General features: G+C 54.3%; 7 protein-coding genes and 1 non-coding gene across 8 annotated transcripts; 5 read left to right on the forward strand and 3 right to left on the reverse strand.

Annotated features, from left to right (window-relative positions):
• Positions 1 to 673: 673 nt before the first annotated feature.
• On the reverse strand, positions 674 to 2,116 carry BDP55DRAFT_554742 (uncharacterized protein; the record flags this gene model as incomplete). Its single annotated transcript, XM_060569420.1, has 3 exons — positions 674 to 1,149; positions 1,207 to 1,996; positions 2,048 to 2,116. The coding sequence occupies 3 exons, from the start codon at positions 2,114 to 2,116 to the stop codon at positions 674 to 676; spliced, it is 1,335 nt and encodes a 444-aa protein (XP_060428186.1).
• An 829-nt stretch (positions 2,117 to 2,945) lies between these two features.
• BDP55DRAFT_t205 lies at positions 2,946 to 3,019 on the forward strand. Its single transcript has one exon. It is a non-coding gene; the product is annotated as a tRNA-Val (tRNA).
• A 232-nt stretch (positions 3,020 to 3,251) lies between these two features.
• Positions 3,252 to 4,705, reverse strand: BDP55DRAFT_694929 (family 1 glycosyltransferase; the record flags this gene model as incomplete). The annotated part of the gene is made up of 2 exons (XM_060577409.1): positions 3,252 to 4,223; positions 4,271 to 4,705. 2 exons carry the CDS (start codon positions 4,703 to 4,705, stop codon positions 3,252 to 3,254), a joined length of 1,407 nt encoding a protein of 468 aa, XP_060428187.1.
• A 2,286-nt stretch (positions 4,706 to 6,991) lies between these two features.
• Positions 6,992 to 8,740, forward strand: BDP55DRAFT_528138 (cation efflux family-domain-containing protein; the record flags this gene model as incomplete). The annotated part of the gene is made up of 3 exons (XM_060567824.1): positions 6,992 to 7,650; positions 7,710 to 7,928; positions 7,978 to 8,740. Coding segments are annotated over 3 exons (1,641 nt in total), but the record flags the coding sequence as incomplete, so codon positions are not given.
• Positions 8,741 to 11,058: 2,318 nt separating this feature from the next.
• On the forward strand, positions 11,059 to 12,514 carry BDP55DRAFT_189462 (mitochondrial carrier domain-containing protein). Its single transcript, XM_060565868.1, has 2 exons — positions 11,059 to 11,513; positions 11,597 to 12,514. The coding sequence occupies exons 1-2, from the start codon at positions 11,147 to 11,149 to the stop codon at positions 12,262 to 12,264; spliced, it is 1,035 nt and encodes a 344-aa protein (XP_060428189.1). The 5' UTR covers positions 11,059 to 11,146; the 3' UTR covers positions 12,265 to 12,514.
• Positions 12,515 to 12,944: 430 nt separating this feature from the next.
• Positions 12,945 to 15,168, reverse strand: BDP55DRAFT_555164 (phosphoglycerate mutase; the record flags this gene model as incomplete). Its single annotated transcript, XM_060569463.1, has 2 exons — positions 12,945 to 15,075; positions 15,134 to 15,168. The coding sequence occupies 2 exons, from the start codon at positions 15,166 to 15,168 to the stop codon at positions 12,945 to 12,947; spliced, it is 2,166 nt and encodes a 721-aa protein (XP_060428190.1).
• Positions 15,169 to 17,640: 2,472 nt separating this feature from the next.
• Positions 17,641 to 18,907, forward strand: BDP55DRAFT_189459 (methyltransferase domain-containing protein). Its single transcript, XM_060565867.1, has one exon. It carries the CDS (start codon positions 17,914 to 17,916, stop codon positions 18,601 to 18,603), a length of 690 nt encoding a protein of 229 aa, XP_060428191.1. The 5' UTR covers positions 17,641 to 17,913; the 3' UTR covers positions 18,604 to 18,907.
• A 265-nt stretch (positions 18,908 to 19,172) lies between these two features.
• On the forward strand, positions 19,173 to 20,815 carry BDP55DRAFT_668087 (peptidase C13 family protein). Its single transcript, XM_060575210.1, has 2 exons — positions 19,173 to 19,821; positions 19,878 to 20,815. The coding sequence occupies exons 1-2, from the start codon at positions 19,286 to 19,288 to the stop codon at positions 20,590 to 20,592; spliced, it is 1,251 nt and encodes a 416-aa protein (XP_060428192.1). The 5' UTR covers positions 19,173 to 19,285; the 3' UTR covers positions 20,593 to 20,815.
• Positions 20,816 to 20,909: the final 94 nt, after the last annotated feature.

Genomic DNA, 20,909 nt, shown 5'->3' on the forward strand with positions numbered 1-20,909 from the left:
TGAGGTCTGAGGATGATGTTGACTGTGAGGTCTTTTGAAGGATGAAGACTGCCATCGGAGAAAGAGAGAGGGTTTCATGTTCCCTATGACGTGGACGTAGCCCATACAGGTTCTCTCTAGAGACACTGCTCCAAGGCTTTCGAAAACGCTAAACAACTGAAAGGCTGAAGTCCACACGATGCTTGCTTTCTTCGGGACGCTGGAGAACCCGGTAATCCCAGCCACTTGAGCAGGTTAACAAGCCTCGAAAAGTACGGGCCATGGCTGAGAGAGGGCGCAATGGTTTTCGGACACGGAGCCAATTTGGTCGGATATGGGACTTTGCGATACGGTCACAGCTACCCAGGGTTCTGTCAGGAGATCGTGGGAAAGTCACGTTGTGTCGCAAGTAGTTTGTACTTCTACTGATTTCACACCCATGATCCTATAGGATAGTTTTGACGTATTATCTCGTTACTAGCGGCAGTTCTTTCTAGGATTTGAATACTATTTTTCCGTACCACGGATATCATTCCAGACGTCTGAGCGCAGGATGGCCCTCTCAAGTACGATTCTAGTATACACGAATAATCATGGGAATCACTACTTTACTTGACTCTGAGGAAAATGGCCGGCTCAATTATATCTGACTCTTCCTTCACCCCCAAAAAACGCGAGATTTCCAGGTCTTCAACTAATACCCAAACCCCTCAAGACACTCAACAAGCTCCCCCTCCGCAAACCCCCTCATCTCCTCAATCTCCTCCCTCGTCTTCCGCCTCAACATGACAGGATGCTCCAGCGCAAAGGGACACGCCAGCGCCTCCATCCTCCTCAACCCATCCAGCGCAGCCATACCCGCAATCTCACTAGGCCGCAGCGCGCCCCTCTCCTGTAAGGCATCATCCCACGCCTTTGCCCTCGTCAGCTGTCTCGCCGCCTCTTGCGGCAGACTTGTTCGAATCCCGTCAAAGTCGCCCGTCAGCATCGCCTTGCCCAACAAACCCCCGCTCAGATCTGGGTCCCGCCCCGTGCCGCCGCCCGTGTTGCCGCTGATGTCGCCTAGCGATGTGAAGAATTCGTGGCAGGGGTGGGAGATGAAGGCAAAGTCGAAGTCGAGGATGGAGGTGAGTTTCTTTGTGGTTGTGTCGTAGAGGGTGTTGTTCGTAGCTAGTGGTTGATTGTCAATAAGGCAAACCAATTCATTATAGATGGGCATCAACTTACTCAGATCCCCATGAATAAGAGCCAGCTTCCCAACATCAACTCCAGAGCCGTCAAGATAATTCTCCAGCCCACCCTCCAAGAACCTATTAACACGCTCCCTCACCCCATTAGGCCTCCACCCTTCCAGCGCCGGACTCGCATCCGCGTCCTCAAGCTTGAGAACCAACCTCGCCTTCCAGAAATCACTGTACCTTCCCCAAGGCCCACCCTTCAACGTGGTCATCTTTCCACCCACGATCTTGCCCTCTTCATCAATCGACAACCCCCCATGAGACTTCACACTCTCAGGCAAACACACCCTCTGAATCCCCGTAACCACATCCGCAATCTGTCCCAGCACATCACCCTTATCCCCGTCTTTCAGGTCCCGGAAGACTGTATCAAGCGGCACACCCTCCTTGAACTCCATCAGACTCCACCCGTAGCCAATCTCAATTCCCGCTCCCATCTCCGGGTTCTCGGAATGACAATACGGTCTCCAATCATACAACGCTGGCACCAACCCCGCAATGTCAGGCTTATACAAAGCCAGACCCTGACGCGCAAGGTGAATCGCCGCGACTTCGTTCTCGACGCGGGTTTCTTGCACGACGCCTTCTGCTTTTGGGTTCGCGATGCGCATTACGACGGTGGATGTGCCTTCTGTCGGAGGAAGCTGGGTGTAGGGGCGGCGGCGGCCATCGGGAAAGGAGGATGGTGTTAGCGGGGTGGAGAGTGTGATTTTGTAGATGTAGTTGTTGTAGGCGAAGGGGGCTGTTTCATCGTAGTCTATGGGGGTGACTTCGACGGGCTTGAGGGAGATGTTAGGTGGGTGTAGATGATGGAGGAAGGGGGGTCTTACTTTGAGGCCGTAGCTGTGGATGACGCTGTTGACGAGGTGTAGGCGTTCTTGATATCGCTCGTGGTTCATGATGAACGGCGAGTAAGACGAGCTCGAGTTGTGGGATGTGTCGAGTATCTTGATGGGTGGTGGTTCAGTCGGGGTTGATGCTTTCCGACTGAAGCAACACCACAAATTCATAGCTTCTTAAGTATATGCTCCGGTGAGGCGGTATCACACCCAATCCTCTCTACGGCCGTGCTTTCATCAAGCAAATTGACTCATGTATCTCAGAAAGGAAGGAGTTAAATGATCCTTTCTCGTCAAATCTTGTGTTTCTATTGCAAGGGGCTGCAGCAAGCGAAACAACAAACAGCTCAGGTCATCGCTAAACCTTTTCGCTGATGCGTGCTTGGTGCTGAGAGATCCTGAACATAACAAATCGGATGAAGTCCGGGACACTTGACATAATTACTCCATCGGCTGCTGATCTTAGTTCAGACCATGACATGCAGCAGTACGCTTGCCAAGATCCCTGCTAGCCCTTTGCTGCCTAGAGGCGATGTCTCGGGATGTCTAGAGCACGCATTTCTGCCTAGCTGTGCCTTACAGATGCATGAAATAACCCGTGCAATCTCAGCTGAGCACGTCACATAAGAGCCATTGAGACTTGCTCTGAATGTCAATTCCGCACAAGGATGAAAGAGAGCCGATGCTTGATCGCGAGGTGAGAGGGTGGAGGGGACTGTGGTGGACTGCCCCGCCATTAGATCGGCTCAAATGTGGACCCTGCCGGCCCGACCTCGGACACGGGAGGTCCGGGGTCCCTCCTTGACACGAGCTTCCCACAGAACAAACCAGGGCTTGCAAAAACTTGGCTTCATAGGCCAGCACACCCCAAATACTCCCAATCATCAATGGTTTCGTGGTGTAGTTGGTTATCACGTCAGTCTAACACACTGAAGGTCTCCGGTTCAAGTCCGGGCGAAATCAACCTTTTGCTTAGGTAACAGCCATCACCTTTTGCCGCCGTGGGATGAACTTTCTCTACCCACAGTGTTCGTGCCAGGTGGATAGTGGGAATTGAGTACGACGTTCATTGCTGTGACTAGATTTTTGACCTGGCATCTTAACATGCTAGCGATTATCTCACAATCGTTCAAGTTTACCTGCCTGACTTCTGTGCCCCCTACTTGATCTCATTACGAACTGATCGTCTTTCACCTCAGCTATCAATTACACCCACGATCCGCCCAACGACGCGATCCCACTCCTCATCCCAGCGTAAGCTTCCCTCCTTGATGGCCCCCGACTTCAAAGTCTTCAACTCGTCCTTGCCGCTCTCGCTGAGCAGCCTGATCAAGACCTCAGCCAGCTCAGTGGCCGTCTCAAATCCGCATCCGTTCTCACCCTCCTTGATCAGCTCGCTGAAGCTTTCGTATGCAGAGTACGCAGCCACAGGGAGTCCCGAACCAAACATGTCGACAACCTTCATGGGCAAGTCGACACCAGAGCTGGACTTGTGGAGGCAGACACCAAGATCGGCGCATGAGAGCAGCGTGGCGTACTCGCGGGTTGATAACCATGCGGTCAGGATAGTGATGCCGGGGAGCTTGCCTTCCAGGCGGAGATTCTTGATCTTCTCCTCATATTCGGCCTTTTGGGGGCCTTTGCCGGTGATGATGGCCAAGATTGGAGGTCGGCCGACGTCGTTGGCTGTGACAGCTTCTTCAGGGTGTACGTAGGCCACCAAGGCGTCCAGCAGCAAACCGAAGTCTTCGTCGGGGGTCCATGAGGTGCTACTGACAATGAGGCGAGTGGTGCCGGCTATGATACTATCGGCGACATCCTTGGTCTCCTTGAGGTGCGAGAGAAAGTCTTGCCGGGCCTTGATCGATGCGATGGGCTGGAACACCTCGGCGGGCCGGTCGTGTAGAGTGAAGATAGGTTTCTTGTTACTATACGGCTTCTCCTTGAGCTGCCGCGCCATGGCATCGGTGACGGTGAGGTTGGCCGTGGGGACCACCCTGCCAAAGTACATCTCATACTTCTTGTAGAGCCATACGAGTGGGTTCTTCTGGCTGCGGCCAGTAGCCATGATGGACCAGCCATAGTTATGCCAGTCAATGAGCAGGTGGCTTCCTCTCAGGATAGACACGAGCAAAGCCAAATGCAGTGTCGGGATAGAAGGGGGGTTCTGCAAACAATCAGATCGTGGGCTCCATGAAGTAACGGCTCACTCACCTGAATGACAATCCATCGAGCCGGAGGTGCGGTGTACGCCAGAACGTAGAAGATAGAGTAGGCTTGCCAGACAACTTTGGCCGGCTTGTTGATGAGAAATGGCAGGGTATTCCATTTGAAGACAGTGGGAAGAGGCGGTAATGGGTATAAAGCCACTCTCTCGTTGCCAACTAGATCGGGATGGCGGGCAGTCTCCTTGTAGCCAACAAGGTCTACCCTCCCGCCGTGCTTCATGATGCTCATCGCATGATACTGCATGCGAGGGCTACGGCCTATATCGCCGAGAACCAGGATCTGGATGTGGTCATCTTTGGGGTTCTCAGCCGCATGGTAGCGGGTGGGCAGTAGCTTTGTGAGGAAGTTGATGCCCAGGGCTGCGACAAGAGTGGTGCAGACGCCAGCAATGACGGATAATACAAGAGGTATGAACGACATGTTAGCGATGTGCAACAGTCCAGCACAAGTGTGGTAAGGTGTTGGCGCAGGCCAAAGTGAATCTTTGCCCCTACTGTCGTGAGTGGTTGAGGTGAGAAATGGGGTGGAGTTTCGCAACGGATCGTCAAAGCCTCAGATGTGGTGGTATCGCTTATGCAAAGTGTCCCGTCCTGTCATCTGAAGTTGCAATGAATTGTCTTAGCGCATGTGCGCATGGAGGGGTCCGAGTTGAAGGCTGAGCGGTGGGGGCAGCACCTATGAGTATCCTTGATGAGGGGGACACGATGTTGATGTGTTTTTGGTAGGTAGCAAAAAGGCCAAATTGCCCAGACTTGCGTGACCTGACGATGGCCTCCTGGGGGAGAAGTTCGAATCCCGAGAGGCCTACGAAGCTTCTTGACTGGGCTAGACTCGCTCACCTTCCAAGACTTTGTGCTTGTTGGCGCCTTCCAACTTGGGCAGGCCTTTTGGGATGTTGCAACGGTGGCGCCAATGAGGGGCCGATGTGGGCGATGCATGATTTGATAAGCACGATAACCTGATAAGATGGCTGTCACGCTGTGTCACGTGTACTAGAGCAGTAGCAGTACGTACCTATCCTCGATCCGCTAGGATACGTACCTTTTAGCGTCAGTAAAACCTCAGGTACAATACATACGTACTCCGTACCTATGTGAACATCACGAAATAAGGTAGTGAGGTGAGGCAGAGCTTCATCAACCTGCAGCTCTCGTATCCCCTGCGTGGGCCTGGATCACGATTCACCAATAGTCTAAATTAGAAATCTCCGAACGAGACTTTTCGTCACCCAATTAATGGAAAACCAGCTGCTGCACATGCAAAACCGACACAGACCACATCAGCCTCAGCACAACAAGAGAGAAAAAAAGACCATCATGCCTGTCACCCGGCGACATCTGAACTCCTCTCACAAGCATTGGCTTGGCCCAGAAAACATGTCGCAACGGGGGTTGGGGATAGCAAATGTTAGTCACCTCACCGCCTTACCAGCGACTGTCCCATCAGAGATTATCCGCCCAGGATCGGGGGTGTCGCATTGTCTTGCTGTTGCTGATCCGTACCCGGGCAGATTTATGCAGCCAGTTCCTAGCAGCCCGCGGGCCACTGCCATGCCCCCCTCCTGATGGACAATTGGACACCCACCGATGGCATCTTTGATGTATCACCCAGCGAATCACAGAGACGGCCGCCCTCGTCCTCGTCGACCTGCACCTTACGTACCCGGCGCCCGGCCTCTCCCCACACGGAGAAATCTGCAGGGGTTGACGGCTGGATTCCCCTTTAGGTTCAGGTCCAGTGGCAGCGGTGCGAGATTCATCTGAAAGACTGAAAGGAGGCACCACCCGACATGCCATGCGTCCCGAGGGTTCAGCCCAAAAAAACAACAACAACGACGCTCCATCATCCATGCTGCTGATGGCCCATCCCGCCTTTTGACGACCTGCCGTACGGATACCATACAAGTGGAGAGGCTTGATTGACTCTGGAAGGTAGCGTCGAAGAGGACAACTCTTATTGTTCCTCTTCCTCATCCCCTCTGCTTTCAACTCTTTGCTTCCCTCCCCGCTCCCCTTTCAGCCACACCTGGTTTTCTTTCATCTCGGATCTCCAAGTCTCAAGCGTTGACGGCACAAGCGGACCAGTCCATCCGTATCTGCTCTCGCTGCTTCCAGCACTGTCTGTGCGAAGCGCCGGCACGTCCGTCGACGATCAAATTTCCCGTCCCCCTCCAGCGCTCAGCGTTGGACTGCGGCGCGCAACGTCATTGACGGGGCGACTCCATTCCGGCCTTTTTAGCCTGTGCAGGTCCCCTGAACCACCACCACCACCACCAATACCACAATCACTGCCACTACCAGCTCCAGGTCTTCTCAAGGTACATTGGCCCGAACACACGACTCTCGCCTCATCACCTTCCAGCTCCACGATTCTGTACGTCTCACGGCACCTCAATTGCATCACTTCTCGAAATCCCGTACCTGCTGTCGAACCGTCTTCGACAAACCCCAGAAAAACTAGCGAAAGCGGATAACGTCCGGCCCATGACTCAGGTTAACCCAAGATAGGGGCATCTTGGAATAGATCCCGACGCAACGGGCCCTTGGTGGAGAGGCGAACGAAAACGACCCAACGAAAATACGACTGAGGGGACAATACAGAGGCCCTTTTTCTCGCCCATCCCCGCCGATACCGACACCGACACCGATCCCAGTCCTGGGTCCCAGACCGACCGACGACCGACCCCGACAACGCGCCGCGGTCAACATGGCCTCGTCCTACGCCTTGCCATCCTCCGCCCTACCGCACGCCCACCATCACCACATACACTCCCATTCCCACTCGCCGCCGTCCCTTCACGCATTGAAGTCGACAATGTCTACCGGCGGGCTGCACTCCCACAGCCAGAGCCAAGACTCGACCGGCAGCAGCCACGCACATAACCACGATCACTCCTATGGTCACAATGGCCACGCCCACAGCGGCCACTCACATCACCGGGCGAACTCGAGCCAGTCGTCCATTCCTCGAGAAAGAGCGGCGCCTCGCTCTCTCGCTTCAATGGACGGCTGGAAGACGGACATCACACCGAGCGGTCGTCAACTGTTGACGCCTACAAACGGGTCCTTTTCGGAAACGTTCCAACCTCTCGACGGCGCGATGGCGATAGACGAGCATTCCCACGATCATCATGACCACGACCATTCACACTCGCACGACCACGACCACGACCACGCTCATGGTGATTGCCATAGTCACGACCACCACGGCCATTCACACGCCCACAGCCACAGTCACTCTCACTCCCACGATCATGCCAAGCCTTCCCTGTTTACGAGAGCTCTCTTAAAATATACGCCGGCAGTTCCGTTTCTCCACACCATCGTCGTGGAGAAGGATTCGAGGAGAATCTTTTACTTCATGACGTGAGTTGGCTCGTAGGATGGTCAATTTTAAGTTTTACTGACGTTCTGTGATTTCCTAGGCTCAACTTTGGCTTCATGGCCGTACAAGCGTTCTACGGCTATGTCACCGACTCGCTCGGGCTCCTCAGCGACACAATTCACATGTTTTTCGACTGTTTTGCCCTCTTCGTCGGTCTTTGCGCCGCGGTCACTAGCAAGTGGCCTCAGAGCCAGCGATTTCCCTTTGGGCTTGGAAAGATCGAGACGCTGAGTGGTTTTGCCAATGGCATCTTGCTGATGTAGGTTTTTCCAGCCTGCAGCACGATGCACGGCGCTAACAAGTGACAGGCTTCTGAGCGTTGAGATTATCGTAGAGGCATTTGAGCGAATCTGGGAAGGTCAAGAACTTCACCGACTGAGAGAACTTCTCATCGTCAGCTTCCTCGGCGGCGTGATCAACCTGTTGGGTCTATGGGGCTTCGGGCACCATCATCACGGCCACGATCACGGTCACGGCCACTCGCATTCACACGACGACCACGATCACGGGCATGATCACTCGCACGGAAAGAAGCACAGCCATGGGCACTCGCATCATAACGACAACATGGAGGGTATTTTTCTGCACGTTCTGGCCGATACGATGGGAAGCGCTTCAGTAGTGCTGTCGACAATTTTGACGTACTACACGGGCTGGACGTTCTGGGACCCCTTGGCCTCTTGTGCCATTGCAATTCTCATCTTCCTCGCGTCGATCCCGCTCATCAAGTCGTCTGCGCGCAACCTACTTCTCAACATCCCCGACGACATTGAGTACAACCTGCGTAACACGCTCGCGGGGATTTTGCAGCAAAAGGGCGTCGTCAACTACTCGGTACCCAAGTTCTGGATGGACCACCGGAGCAGCGAGGACTCGGGAGACAAGCTGCAGGGCATCGTGCACGTTGTGGCAGCAAGGGGTGCGAGCCTGGACGAAGTGCGGGATCGCGTGCGGGAGTATCTCTTGAAGAACTCCATGGACATTGTGATCCAGGTCGAAAGAGAGGGCGACGGCAGCTGCTGGTGCGGCGTTGGAAGGTCGACGGGCTTGGCCACGACGCCCCTCAAAAGGGCATTTTAGAGAAGCGGACGACCAACACCCCTGACGACGATTTTTGAGGTAGTGGCAGTCCAGGACGAGCGAACGAAGCGGGAATGAGAGAAGAGTGTCTGGTCTATTTTTCTTGTGTTTCTTCTTCATTGACTAGACAGCGGGACCAAAAAAAAAGAGCGCAGACGAACCGCATAGAGGCTTGGTGATAGAGAAATCCTCGATTTGGAGACGGGGTTTAACGAGGTCGGGCTGTTTCTTCTTCTTCTTCTTCCTTCCAGGAGTCTCGGAACGTTTATACAAGTGGCAAATCGCATCATGAAAGGCATTGCGACGGCCATTCAAGGAATCTTTTGTATGAGTAGAGGAAGCAAGCGCATATACATGGTTTGCGCGAGGGGGCGGCGGGGCGGCAAGGCGGCAATGGAAAAACCAGATACCCTTGAGGCTAAAAGTTGATGATGCTCCTCCTGACGTGGTGAATCATGTGAGCGTCTGATGCTCCGTCGACCCGAGATGGCACACAGTAGAGGTGTGTAGGTTTATGACATGTCTTAACAAGCGATATGGCAATATTCTATTAGCCGCGTCTCGGTGAGAGAGACGTCGGTGGCCTAGGCATGATTTCTCCGTCCGCCCGGAGTGGTGTTGTGAATAGGTAGGCGTGTGGGTGGGGCTTGAGCTGTCACTCGATATGTAAACCGACTGTGGGGGTTTGAAAATTGCTGATGAGTGAGTGAGCCTTTGAGGTAGGGTAGAGTACCTGGACTTGGCGGCCTATCAGAGAAACTTGCGATTACGGTCTGCAGGATCTCGCATTCGAGGTTTAAGCGTGGACTTTGACAACCCGGTAATGAGTGGTGAGCCACAGGTATCTACGTCGAAGGGCTATTGTTGACTGCTGTTTCTCCGCGCAGGTTGACGTCGACTTTGTTTACTTACTTTACTTCGAATGAGATGAAATTGGGAAGTGAGACGAGGGGTTATGTGTGACTCTGTAACGCTTCTTGGGAATTCCAGTCTCACTTCGGAGGTCCAGGAACGCGGGTTTTCCTAAGGGAGAGGGTTGACTTTATGCATGCTGACCGATGATGGCATGTCACATGAAAGCACCTGTGTTGACGGGGAATTGACTTTTTTTTTCTCTTTTCGTCTCATTCTCTCTAGTCGTCAGACCCTTGATACGATTACCTGCTTACGGATACCATTACACTTTGCATCACACGATAAGCGTATCCCTCATCCCTTCTTGGATCCTGAAAGCTATGATCAATGAGGTATATGGAATTCGCTACTCCTGCATGCGCGGCGGTCTTACCTTCAGGTACATACATCTCACGCTTTCGCGGATGAAGAAGACCAGCACCCCCCGCTAAAGCAAGGCCCCAAATTAGGCCCAGGTCCCCCCCCATTTCCCCTCCTTTTGCCATCCAAGTTTCCTCCTTTCCCCCAGAAGCCCGCCCGGACCGGAGCAGCCCTTGGTAGTAGGTACCTACCTTACCTGTAGCAGAAAATTTGGCGGGGGGGAAACGTGCCCTGCACTACAATGAGCCGAACGACCGAGGCACCCGACACCGCTACGCCGCCCGCGCACCCGCAGCCCAAGTGCCACCTCAAGTCCTCGAGGAGTGCTGCAGTTTCATCCCGCGCCCGCTGGGATGAGCTCTCGAGTCAATTATCTGTAGGAAACGTAGATTCCGTAGAGAAAGAAAAGATGATGGTCTGTCCTTTTTGATGCACCGGCCACTTGTCACGTCCCTCACTTTCCTCGACTATTTCATGTCCATGACCTTTTCTCTTTGCAATGATCACCAAATAAACCATCACGAGCCAATTCAAAAACCTGGGGGGATTTCTAAGGTATCTCGAGTGGATAAAAGGTACCCTACTCCGTACTCAAAATTCCCCATACTCCGGCTACAAGTGGAGACCTTAACCCCCCCCCCCCCCCCAATTGGAGTGTTGCCGAGGCTCAAAATACGTACCGCAACCGTAGCTCTCTCTCGTTGTCTCTCACTCCCTCTCTCCGATCCGACCGCACCGCACCGCCTCTCCAACGGACGACCGAACCAAAACCACCACAACACCTATCGCTAGTTCCCGAACGCACGAATAGTTGCAAAAACTAGCAAACCGAATCTGCACCAGGAACGGACCGCACGGTGGTACACATTCGATCGCATTACAGCTCTGCGCCCAGGGCAAGCTATCGGACATCACCAGCAACTAGAGAGGAACCCCAGAGCACGTGAAAGCTCCCTTCCTGCCCCCAAACAGTTTCCTCTCCCACGACAACTTCCTCACGACAACCTCCGTCTCGACATCCATCACCAGCTCCCTTTCTCTCCTCTCCTCTCCTCTCCTCTCCTCTCCTCTTCCCCTCCCCTCCTCCAATCCCTCTAATCAACCAGAGATCCCACCCTCAAAATGGCACCCTCCCCAACAGAAGCAACCAAATCCCTAAACCAAACCCTCCAAACCAACCTCCCCACCCCCGTCGCCGACGCCCTCCCCCGCCTCCCCGAATCCAAAGACGAACTCAAAGCAGACACAAAAGCAGCCGCCTCGGGTCTCGCAACCCAACTCCGCTCCCTCGCGGCAGGCGGCTTCGGCGGCGTCTGCGCCGTCGTCGTAGGCCACCCCTTTGACCTCGTAAAGGTCCGTCTCCAGACCGCCGACAAGGGCGTCTACTCCTCCGCCATTGACGTCGTCCGCAAGAGCGTCGCGCGCGATGGGTTGAGGAGAGGTCTGTATGCCGGTGTGAGCGCGCCGCTTGTGGGTGTCACGCCAATGTGTATGTCTCTTCCTCCTCTCTCTCTCTTCTCCCCCTTCCTTCTCTATGCTCCACCCAGCTAACCTCCCTACCCCCACACACAGTCGCCGTCTCCTTCTGGGCCTACGACGTAGGCAAAACCCTCGTCCGCAGCACCTCCGCCACCCCCGACGCCCCCCTCACCATAGCCCAAGTCTCCGCCGCAGGCTTCTTCTCCGCCATCCCCATGACCGCCATAACCGCCCCCTTTGAGCGCGTAAAAGTAATCCTCCAAGTCCAATCCCAGCGCCTGCAACCAGGCGAATCTCCCAAATACAAGGGCGGCACAGACGTCGTCCGCCAACTCTACGCCGAAGGCGGCCTCCGCTCCGTCTTCCGCGGTTCCGTCGCGACCTTGGCCCGCGACGGCCCCGGCAGCGCGGCGTATTTCGCCGCCTACGAGTATATCAAGCGCAGACTTACGCCCAAGGATCCCGTTACGGGTAAGCCGTCTGGAGAGCTGAGTTTGCTCGCCGTCACGGCTGCCGGCGCGGCGGCGGGCGTGGCGATGTGGATCCCTGTGTTCCCTGTCGATACGGTGAAGTCGAGGCTGCAGACGGCCGAGGGCAATGTTACCCTCGGCGGGGTGGTGCGCGAGGTGTACGGGCGGGGAGGCGTCAAGGCCTTCTTCCCTGGTTTCGGACCGGCGCTGGCGAGAGCTGTGCCTGCGAACGCGGCTACGTTCCTTGGTGTTGAGTTGGCGCACCAGGCTATGAACAAGGCTTTCAACTAGAGCGTGATGGATAGGAATTCGGGGGGTAGACGGTGTGTTGGCATAGTGCGATGTTGAGGAGAGTAAGGAGGAGAATGGTGTGTGGTTACAATACGAAGAGGAGTATACGGGGCGTTTGTAGATGGAGGCACTTGTCATAATCTCTTACACCAAACATTCTCGAGATATTTTCCCCTTGTGTCATGCTAAAAAAAGACTAGAAGCAAATCATTCAATTGTTCACTCATGAGAACACCTGGATTTCGATCACACACCTAGACTAAGTGGTGGTGCTCCAGACTTTTTTTTTTTTGAAGTGATTTCATTGATCTATGCTATCCATCCAGGCCTTCATGAAAAGTATTTGGTGGCTGTCTCGGGGAAACGTCCAAAAAGGCAAAAACCTCCTGCTAATGCCATCTTCCTGTCGCGCTATTAAAAAATGATATCATGTTTTGGAGCCGCCCCAAAACTTTTTGTCCATACGCAATGCCATAAAAAAATTATTGGAAAAGTAGAGATTTGTCCTTTTGCCGCCCAGATGCAGACATTGCAGCCCTATTATGACTGCGTACGCTTTGCCGCTGTAGAGTATAGCCTTCATGCTGTGTTATCCCGTGCTGTCCCTCGAGGATTTTCATATGCTTCATGTACAAGGTATAATGCCGCGTCGCAATGCAATCTTCTTTTGAAACCACGCCTCAACCGCGCTCATTCACTGTCCAGCGCCGCTTCGAGGTCGTCATGTCGCGCATAATTTCAGTCTCCCCCAAGGGGCGCGGCGCTCCCCACAGACCCCCGTTGGCAAAAGTGCCTAGCTGAGGAATCTTGTTTTCCTCGTCGGTGCCGTCGCTCGAGGTAGGACGAGAGATCTCTTGCAGCCTCAGGGGGACTTTGGCCGGGCCACCGAGCTGCGGCTCCTTTCTCTCCGGCGTCGGAGGCTTGACAATCTCCTGGCCGGGCTTGGAGAGGGCCGCCAACTTCTTACGGTGGTCAAAGTCTGGGAAGATGTCGTCGTCTTCGTCCTCCTCCTCTTCCGTCTCCTTCTTTGGCGTGATTGGCGACCACAGCCCGACAGACAATGTCGGTGATGGTTTCGTAAAGTTCGTGGCGCCGCTTCCAACTGTGATTCCGGTCGTGTTGAGCGTGGGCGCCCTAGGTATGGAGTATGTGTTATTCGAAACCCGGCGCATGCTGCCCAGATTTGCGTTTGCTGAGTTGCTTCTACTTCCAAAGTCAAACGAGTCGGGGTTGAAGGTGATTGGGCTCGGCGTATACGCGTTCGATCCCACCGTTGAGATACGCCCTCGCGAGTAAGACTGTCCGTTTTGTGACTGATTTGAGGCTGTTGAGGGAGCCCTGGATAGGTTGTGGGTAGCAGAGACGGGCTGGCGCAGGTGCTCCGTGTTTGCGAATAGCTTGAGATCATAGTAGTGATGGACGGGGATGATTCCTTTGGTGCCGGACATTGGGTCAACGTCAGGTTCCGACATGGGCGTATCCAAGCCGGAAGGCTCCGAATCACGGCCAGGCTTTCTGGCGGCCACTGTCAAAGAAGCCATCGCCACGTCCATCAGGACCGGTTGGTGCGTGATGGCGCCAATCAGGGCGTTGCAACCAGCACCGTGAGATACCAAGATGACCACCGGCTCTACATCGTCGTCCTCGTCGTCATCGATAGCGCACTCGGTGTCGCCATTTCGAGAGGTCTTGACGACCTTGGTGACCATCTCCGCGGGACTCTCTGCTGTGGTGTACCAGTCAACCAGCTTCTGAATACCCTTCCTAAATCGCTGGTGCATAGCTGTCCACTCCTCGCCGTACTTGCCTCCATCACCCCAGTCGAGAGGCTCCCGCATCGAGTCCCACTGGTAATCGACTGATACACAAGCATCTCGCGCGTGAGCAACATAGCCGTCGGGGATAGTATGGTTTGGTGAAATGGCATAGTGGGGGCTAGGAGCGACATATCCGTCATTCGGATTCGCGGGCTCTGGGAGTGTGAAACGAACGCGCTGGCTCGAGGTGCTGGCTGTGCTACCAGCCCGACTTCGGGGCAGAGCGCCGGCCACTGCAGATACGTTTTCGAGACCCAAGATGGATGGTGAGTTGGAGTCCGAAGAGCCAGACCTCTCGGGAGCGGGGGCAGCTCTAAACTTTGGACTGTTCCACAACTGACTCTGGGCTTGGCCAACGGAGTTTGCGTGGTGGTGGGAATGCTCCTGGATATGGTTGTGGGCGTGGATGTTTTCCCGTCTGAGCAGGTCGGCCTTTGCGCCAGCCAGCATCATCGCGGAGCCTGGAGGCGGCGTGATCATTTCAAAGTATTCCGGGGACAGCCACTCGCCCAAAAAGGCATCCAAGCGCAGCGTCGACTTCTTGATCTTCTTCTTGGTCTGCTCGGGCTTGGTACCGTTCGCATCGGTGGAGAGCGGGTCGACCTCTTCAGCTACGGACGCTGGGAGAACAAACGGTGAAGCGGAAGGGTTCGCGCTGGGCGAGGGCATCGGGTATGAGGGCGTGCCGGGCGGAGGTGCCTGGGCCAGGCCTGCGCTGATGGCGACGGAGGTTTGGACGCATCGCAAGAACGGGGAGCTGTGGAGGACGACCTTGAACTTGCGACGCCTCTTTTGCGAGTCTACGGAGCCATTGCGGCCGTCGGGGAACTTGGGATCGGCGTTGACGTCGGCTTCGGCCTGTCTCAGTATGTTTCCAATGCGAATACCGAGTGCTTTGGCTTGCTGCCAGCCGCCGTAGGTCAGAGGAGGATCGTAAGGCGTCGGGGACGTGAGATGCCACTTCTTGTCGGCAGCGTCGAGACGTGCGCCGTGCCTAGCAGTGTTTGTCAGCCTTCCAAATGCTTGTGTACGTGACAAGTCAGTCCTCTTACCTGACCACGAAAATGTACGCCGGTGGACGCCCCATGTTGTCGGCGACGCAGGTGAGGATGCGAAAGCCCACTCGGGATATGTGCGGAAGCCGGCGTGGGCGGATTAGGTAGGTGCAAGACGAACGGCGTGTGTGACAACTTCTAGCAGTGGAAGAAATACGGACGGAGGATCAAATGACGACGGTTGGAAATGCGGCTAGAGACACCATCCAAGACTTTGCGGACCTAGAGGATCGGATGGCTTGGGCAGGCGGAATAAGCTTCGTGGTGCCGGCGGCGGAGGACCGAGAGGGCACGGTCGAGGTAACAGACTAAAGCTACCCGTTGGAGATGGTTTCGTTGATTCTGGGGCGTTGGTGCAGTTTGGTATGTTCCAGTTGTGGTAGTTCGGGTGCACGGAGTTGATGTAGAAACAAGCTAAAGAGCGAGAGGAAGAGAGAGAGAGAGGTTGAGTAATCAGAAACACGGATCGAGTCGAGAAAGTAGAGAAGGCAAAGGAGAAGGAGAAGCAGCGAGGCAACCAGCAAAGAAGTAGGAGGCAGGGCAGGCGGGCGGAGGAGGAGTAACTGGCGGATTTCAGAATTTCTGCCACGAGTTTTACGTCGGTCATCCGGTGTTTGGGAGCCCCTCTCTCCGTCTCCGACCAGTTGGCACCGACTTCGCAAGCGCTAAGATGATGGGACTATCCGTAACAGTATGCGTAGGTAAGGTAGGTATTAGATGGAGACCGTTGACGAGCATGCCATCGGTCAGCGGGCGGGTGGTGGGGATCGAGAAGAATGGAGCGGCCGGGTCGTGGAGAAGATGCAATCAATCGGCACCGAGTCGCGACGAACGGCGGAGAGTCAATAAAGGTATTAATTTGCGATCGGATCCCGCCCCAGGCCCAGGTATCCAGGTATCCAGCCAGGTGCTGTGCTGCAGTAAGGCAAGGTACGGATACAAGCAGGGGATGTCTTTATGTATGGTTCAGGCGCAGGTGCAGTCAGTCGTGCAGGTCGCAGAACAAACAAAAGAAAGCAACCTCAGGTACGAAGCATCTGAAGGTACATGACGGATAGGTATGTCAAACAGAGTGACATGGTGACAGAGCGGGGCAGATGCTGTTTTTCTGCTTTTGTGCTTTGTCTGCTGGTCTACCTTACCCGAGAGAGTATCCGTACAGAGTACATATATAGACTCGAAGTGCAAAGGCACGATGATGCAAGGCCCTCGACATTAAGGATCATCGTGATGAGCCCACCGGTCACACAAGGTGACGAGAGTTAAAGGTCAGACGATGGTCCAATAGTGGTGTGTTGATGCCGGGTGCGTCAATGAGGGGGAAAAGAGTTGGAGGAGGAGGGCGAGGAATGGAGGGGTAGGAGAGGCTTTGACGAGTGACAGGCCGGGAAGACACTGCGAGGGGGGCTGAAGTGTCACTGCTATTGCCGAAGCTGTGCTGCTCCTTCAAGCATCTCGGAGACGAACTAGAGACAGACACAGCCTTGACAGGGTCTTGCTTGCCTGTTACGCCAGGCGCGTCAGCCGTTGGAGACGAACCAAATCTTCATGGGGGGGGTTGCAGTCTCATGGATGATGGAGCGGTGCAGAATGCAAAGAGAACAAGGCTCATTTCCTTGCCTCTTTGCTCTCTATGTATGAAAATGTGCATGTGATTGTCCCGCTCTCGGTTTTTAGCGCCAAACGTAATCATGGCACGTGGGGAGACGAGAAAAATTTAGACGAGCACCAAAGTCACGACTGTCCTGAGCCAATGTCCGAAAATGCCAGGTGCTGAGGTCCTCTCTGCGAAATGAATAAGCTTAGGTAATCAGACTCCGAAGGCCCGACACTCTCATCTTTACGTCTCCTCCACTTCACTCCAGGAACCGAACCTAAGCGAGACAAAAAGGCAATGGGAATTGTGCTGAACATTCCAATGCCCTCGAGTGCCTTTGTTTGACCCATTGGTGCATTCTTTATACTTGGTCACGAGCATCCTGGCCTAGATGCAAACAGCATAGTCGCCGTACATGTTTAACTCTAATCACACGATGCTGACGCAACTCATCATGATCAATTTGCCGGCTACTAACCAGGCCGGGCGGCACTGCAGCACTACGTACAGCACCGCGGCAGAGACTCACCAACCTCGGACATGAATCCTCCGAAGCTGTCCAGGTTCTGCTCGCCGCTCGGTCCAAGGCCCCATCCAGATCCGACTACCTCCCCATTAAAGATCTCATGGGTGATGGATCTTTTCACCTTGATCCCTTGTCCGGAGAAACCCCACAAGCCAGTTCTGGCGTCGGTTCCATCTCCCATTTCTGATTTGACAGTCATCAGTGTTAGTGAAGCCCTGAGATGAGCTAATCCCCGCAAAGCAGAGTTGGCCTGTGCAGGGCGGCCGCCAGAAACATCTCAATTACCTAAACTTCAAAGTACCACCAGGTACTGGATAGAAATCATGCATGAATAGACCGGGTGACTCTTCTGAATGTCGCCGGCCAAGTGACTCAAATATACAAAAGTTCTTTTTTGTCCAAGAGAAACACTGAAATGTCTCCGAGCACAGATAACCTTAAAAGCCACAATCAAATTGGAGACTGCGGGTAACTTGGAGGGATACACCCAAAACCAATACACTTTACTCCTCTTTACCCCAGATCCAGATCGAACGAACGCTAATACACTTCCTATTTACCTATCTTCTCCACGTATCACCAGACTGTCGGGAACACAGCAGCTAGACTCTACTTGAGCATACCACCGAATTGAATAGAATCCAAACACACAAGATGGCATCCGCACCCAAAGATCAGCAGGACTCTGCAGACATCAAGTCCCGCCTCAAAGAGTCCTACGACACCATCGCAACCGAATACAACGAATGGACCCTCCGCCAAACCTCTCTCCGCATCGAGTACCTCGAGAAGCTCATGGAGAAGCTCCTCACCGCCAAGCCTCTGACAGGTCAAATGTCCCTCGTCCTCGAGCTCGGCTGCGGCTGCGGCCTCCCCGTCACCGAGAGGCTCCTCACGGCTCCGGACACCTACGTCACCGCAAACGACCTCTCCACCACCCAGATCGACGTCGCCCGGAAGAACCTCGCCAAGCACGGCACCGACCGCGTCTCCTTTGCCGAGGGCGATATGATGAAGCTCGAGTTCTCTGAGGGGTCGTTTGATGCTGTTATTGCCATGTATAGCATCATCCACCTGCCCCGCGAGGAGCAGACCGAGATGATCAACCGTGTTGCGAAGTGGTTGAAGCCTGGTGGTCTTTTGCTCGCCAACTTTGCATCCAAGGATTTGCCTGCTGTTGTGAATGAGAAGTGGCTTCATGAGAAGGGATGGATGTACTGGAGCGGTTGGGGCGCTGATGCGACTGTCGAACAGCTCAAGGAGGCTGGGTTGGAAGTTATCGTCAAGGATATCGTCGATGACAAGGACGACGCCGAGTTCCTCTGGGTCATGGCGAAGAAATAAGCGGTATTCAAATGAATTTTTGTCGTTTCAACTCGGGTCCCGGAATACTCAACATCGAGCGGATATCAGAGGCATCCTCCCGTCATGTCAGTCTGCATATCTTACCTTACTTACATGGAAGACATGACGGGATATCAAGGGTTGCCCAAGTCGAAGTACCATGTACTTTGAACTGGTGGGGTTTCGCTTCTTTGAGCAAGTACGTCACGGTACATTGCGGTTTGTCAATGTCGAGCATGACAAGATATTGATAGTCTAAAAGTTGATAAAGTCAATTAAACATTCACTCTACTTGATGATTAAAAATCCGCTTCCAGTCTGCACATCATAGAGTCCTAACATTGATCCTCGAGGTCGGTGGCACTGTGCCAAGGTAAAACACTTCAATGGTCCAAACTGTCTCCCAATGGCGGGGAGAAATGGTACCTGAGCCAAACTGCGCTACCCCGGTCAAGAGGCAACGGCAACGGTCTGTGCCCCAGAGAACCGATTGGCTTACTAAGGCCGACTTTGTCAGGGCGAAGCTCCGTGGCGGGCCCCCTTACCAAGCTGTTGGTTAATCACTTTCTCGAGCCCGTCGTGAGATTCTTCCATTTCCACCCATCTCCCTTGTGACAACCCTTATGACATTGTAATCCTTGCTCTTCAACCAGCGACTTACTCGATTACAATCACCGCCATCATGAGGTTGTCACGTTTCCTTCAGTTACCAGTCCTTCTGGCTGCCTCGACCCTTGCCCCCGCGGTCCTCGCCGAGCACACAAGCAACTGGGCCGTCCTCGTCTGCACATCACGATTCTGGTTCAACTACCGCCACCTCGCCAACGTGCTCTCCATCTACCGCACCGTCAAGCGCCTCGGTATCCCCGACTCCCAGATCATTCTCATGCTCCCCGACGACATGGCCTGCAACCCGCGCAATGCCTTCCCCGGAACCGTCTACAGTAACTCGGACCGCGCTGTCGATCTATACGGCGACAACATCGAGGTGGACTACCGTGGCTATGAGGTCACCGTCGAGAACTTCATCCGCCTCCTGACTGATCGTGTCGGTGATGAGATGCCCCGCAGCAAGCGCCTTTTGACGGACGACCGAAGCAATATCCTCGTATACATGACGGGCCACGGTGGAAACGAGTTCCTGAAGTTCCAGGATGCCGAGGAGATTGGTGCTTTCGACCTGGCCGATGCCTTTGAGCAGATGTGGGAGAAGAAGAGGTGAGATGATACCAAGCCCACACGTGCTACTGCGACGGCATTTACTGACTGCTCAGATACCACGAGATCCTCTTCATGATCGACACCTGCCAAGCAAACACAATGTACAGCAAGCTCTACTCCCCTAACATCATCGCGACCGGCTCCTCGGAGCTCGACCAGTCCTCCTACTCGCACCACGCCGACAACGACGTCGGCGTCGCCGTCATCGACCGCTACACATACTACAACCTCGAGTTCCTCGAATCGCAAGTCCAAGACCTGAGTTCCAAGAAGACGGTCGGCGAGCTCTTCGACAGCTATACGTACGAGAAGATCCACTCCCACGCCGGCGTGCGCTACGACTTGTTCCCCGGCGGCGCCGACGCCGCGCGGAGCCGTCGCATCACCGACTTCTTTGGCAACGTGCAGAACGTCGAGGTCGACGGCGCCAAGAGCATGGTCCTTGATGAGGAACTGATGGAGCTCAGCCAGAAAATTGCCGCGCTGAAGCAGCGGGCCCAGGAGGCTGATGCGGCGGCGAAGAATGCGTCGTTGGTGGAGAATGCCAAGGGGCGGACGCCGGATGTGAAGACGAGGGCCAAGAGGGTGCAGATGGCCAAGCCCCTCACGAATGAGAATTGGTGGGAGAAGAAGATCATTGGGGCCACGGCCTTGATCGGTTGCGCGCTTCTCTGGGCTTTGGGGTCGTACTACGAGGCACCAAGGAAGAGGGCTGATACTGCTAAGACGACGTCGGGGCAAAATGGCCATGCTATCGTGAAAGCATGATCATATTTCTTCCCGCTTTCTTGTACTTTTATGTCTTCAGTTCACTTGCACGAGGTGCATTCAGCCTGGCGTTTCTTGGGATAGGGAAGGGAAAGGTTCATCTATTAATCGGGAGCTGGTTTCAGGCTTCATCAATCACAAGCAGAAACTCATGACTGGTTCAGAAATGAAGAGAAAATCCAATAAACTACATGATCATGCCCATTTGTGGCCTCTATATAAACTGAACGTTCTCCGTCCAATGTCTCGCAGTTGTGAATGCAGGAGTATTTATCCGAAGTTTTTCCACCTAGGTGGTCTCGAGGTCCCTCACCTGT

This window comes from Colletotrichum godetiae, assembly GCF_030913485.1.
Source record: "Colletotrichum godetiae strain CBS 193.32 chromosome Unknown BDP55scaffold_27, whole genome shotgun sequence".
NCBI lineage: Eukaryota > Fungi > Ascomycota > Sordariomycetes > Glomerellales > Glomerellaceae > Colletotrichum > Colletotrichum godetiae.

Coding starts and splice junctions, on each gene's coding strand:
- BDP55DRAFT_189462 (XM_060565868.1), top strand. CDS start 11,147: ATGGCACCCTCCCCAACAGAAGCAACCAAATCCCTAAACCAAACCCTC. Junction 11,514..11,596: donor TGTGGGTGTCACGCCAATGT/GTATGTCTCTTC, acceptor CCCCACACACAG/TCGCCGTCTCCTTCTGGGCC.
- BDP55DRAFT_189459 (XM_060565867.1), top strand. CDS start 17,914: ATGGCATCCGCACCCAAAGATCAGCAGGACTCTGCAGACATCAAGTCC.
- BDP55DRAFT_668087 (XM_060575210.1), top strand. CDS start 19,286: ATGAGGTTGTCACGTTTCCTTCAGTTACCAGTCCTTCTGGCTGCCTCG. Junction 19,822..19,877: donor CAGATGTGGGAGAAGAAGAG/GTGAGATGATAC, acceptor CTGACTGCTCAG/ATACCACGAGATCCTCTTCA.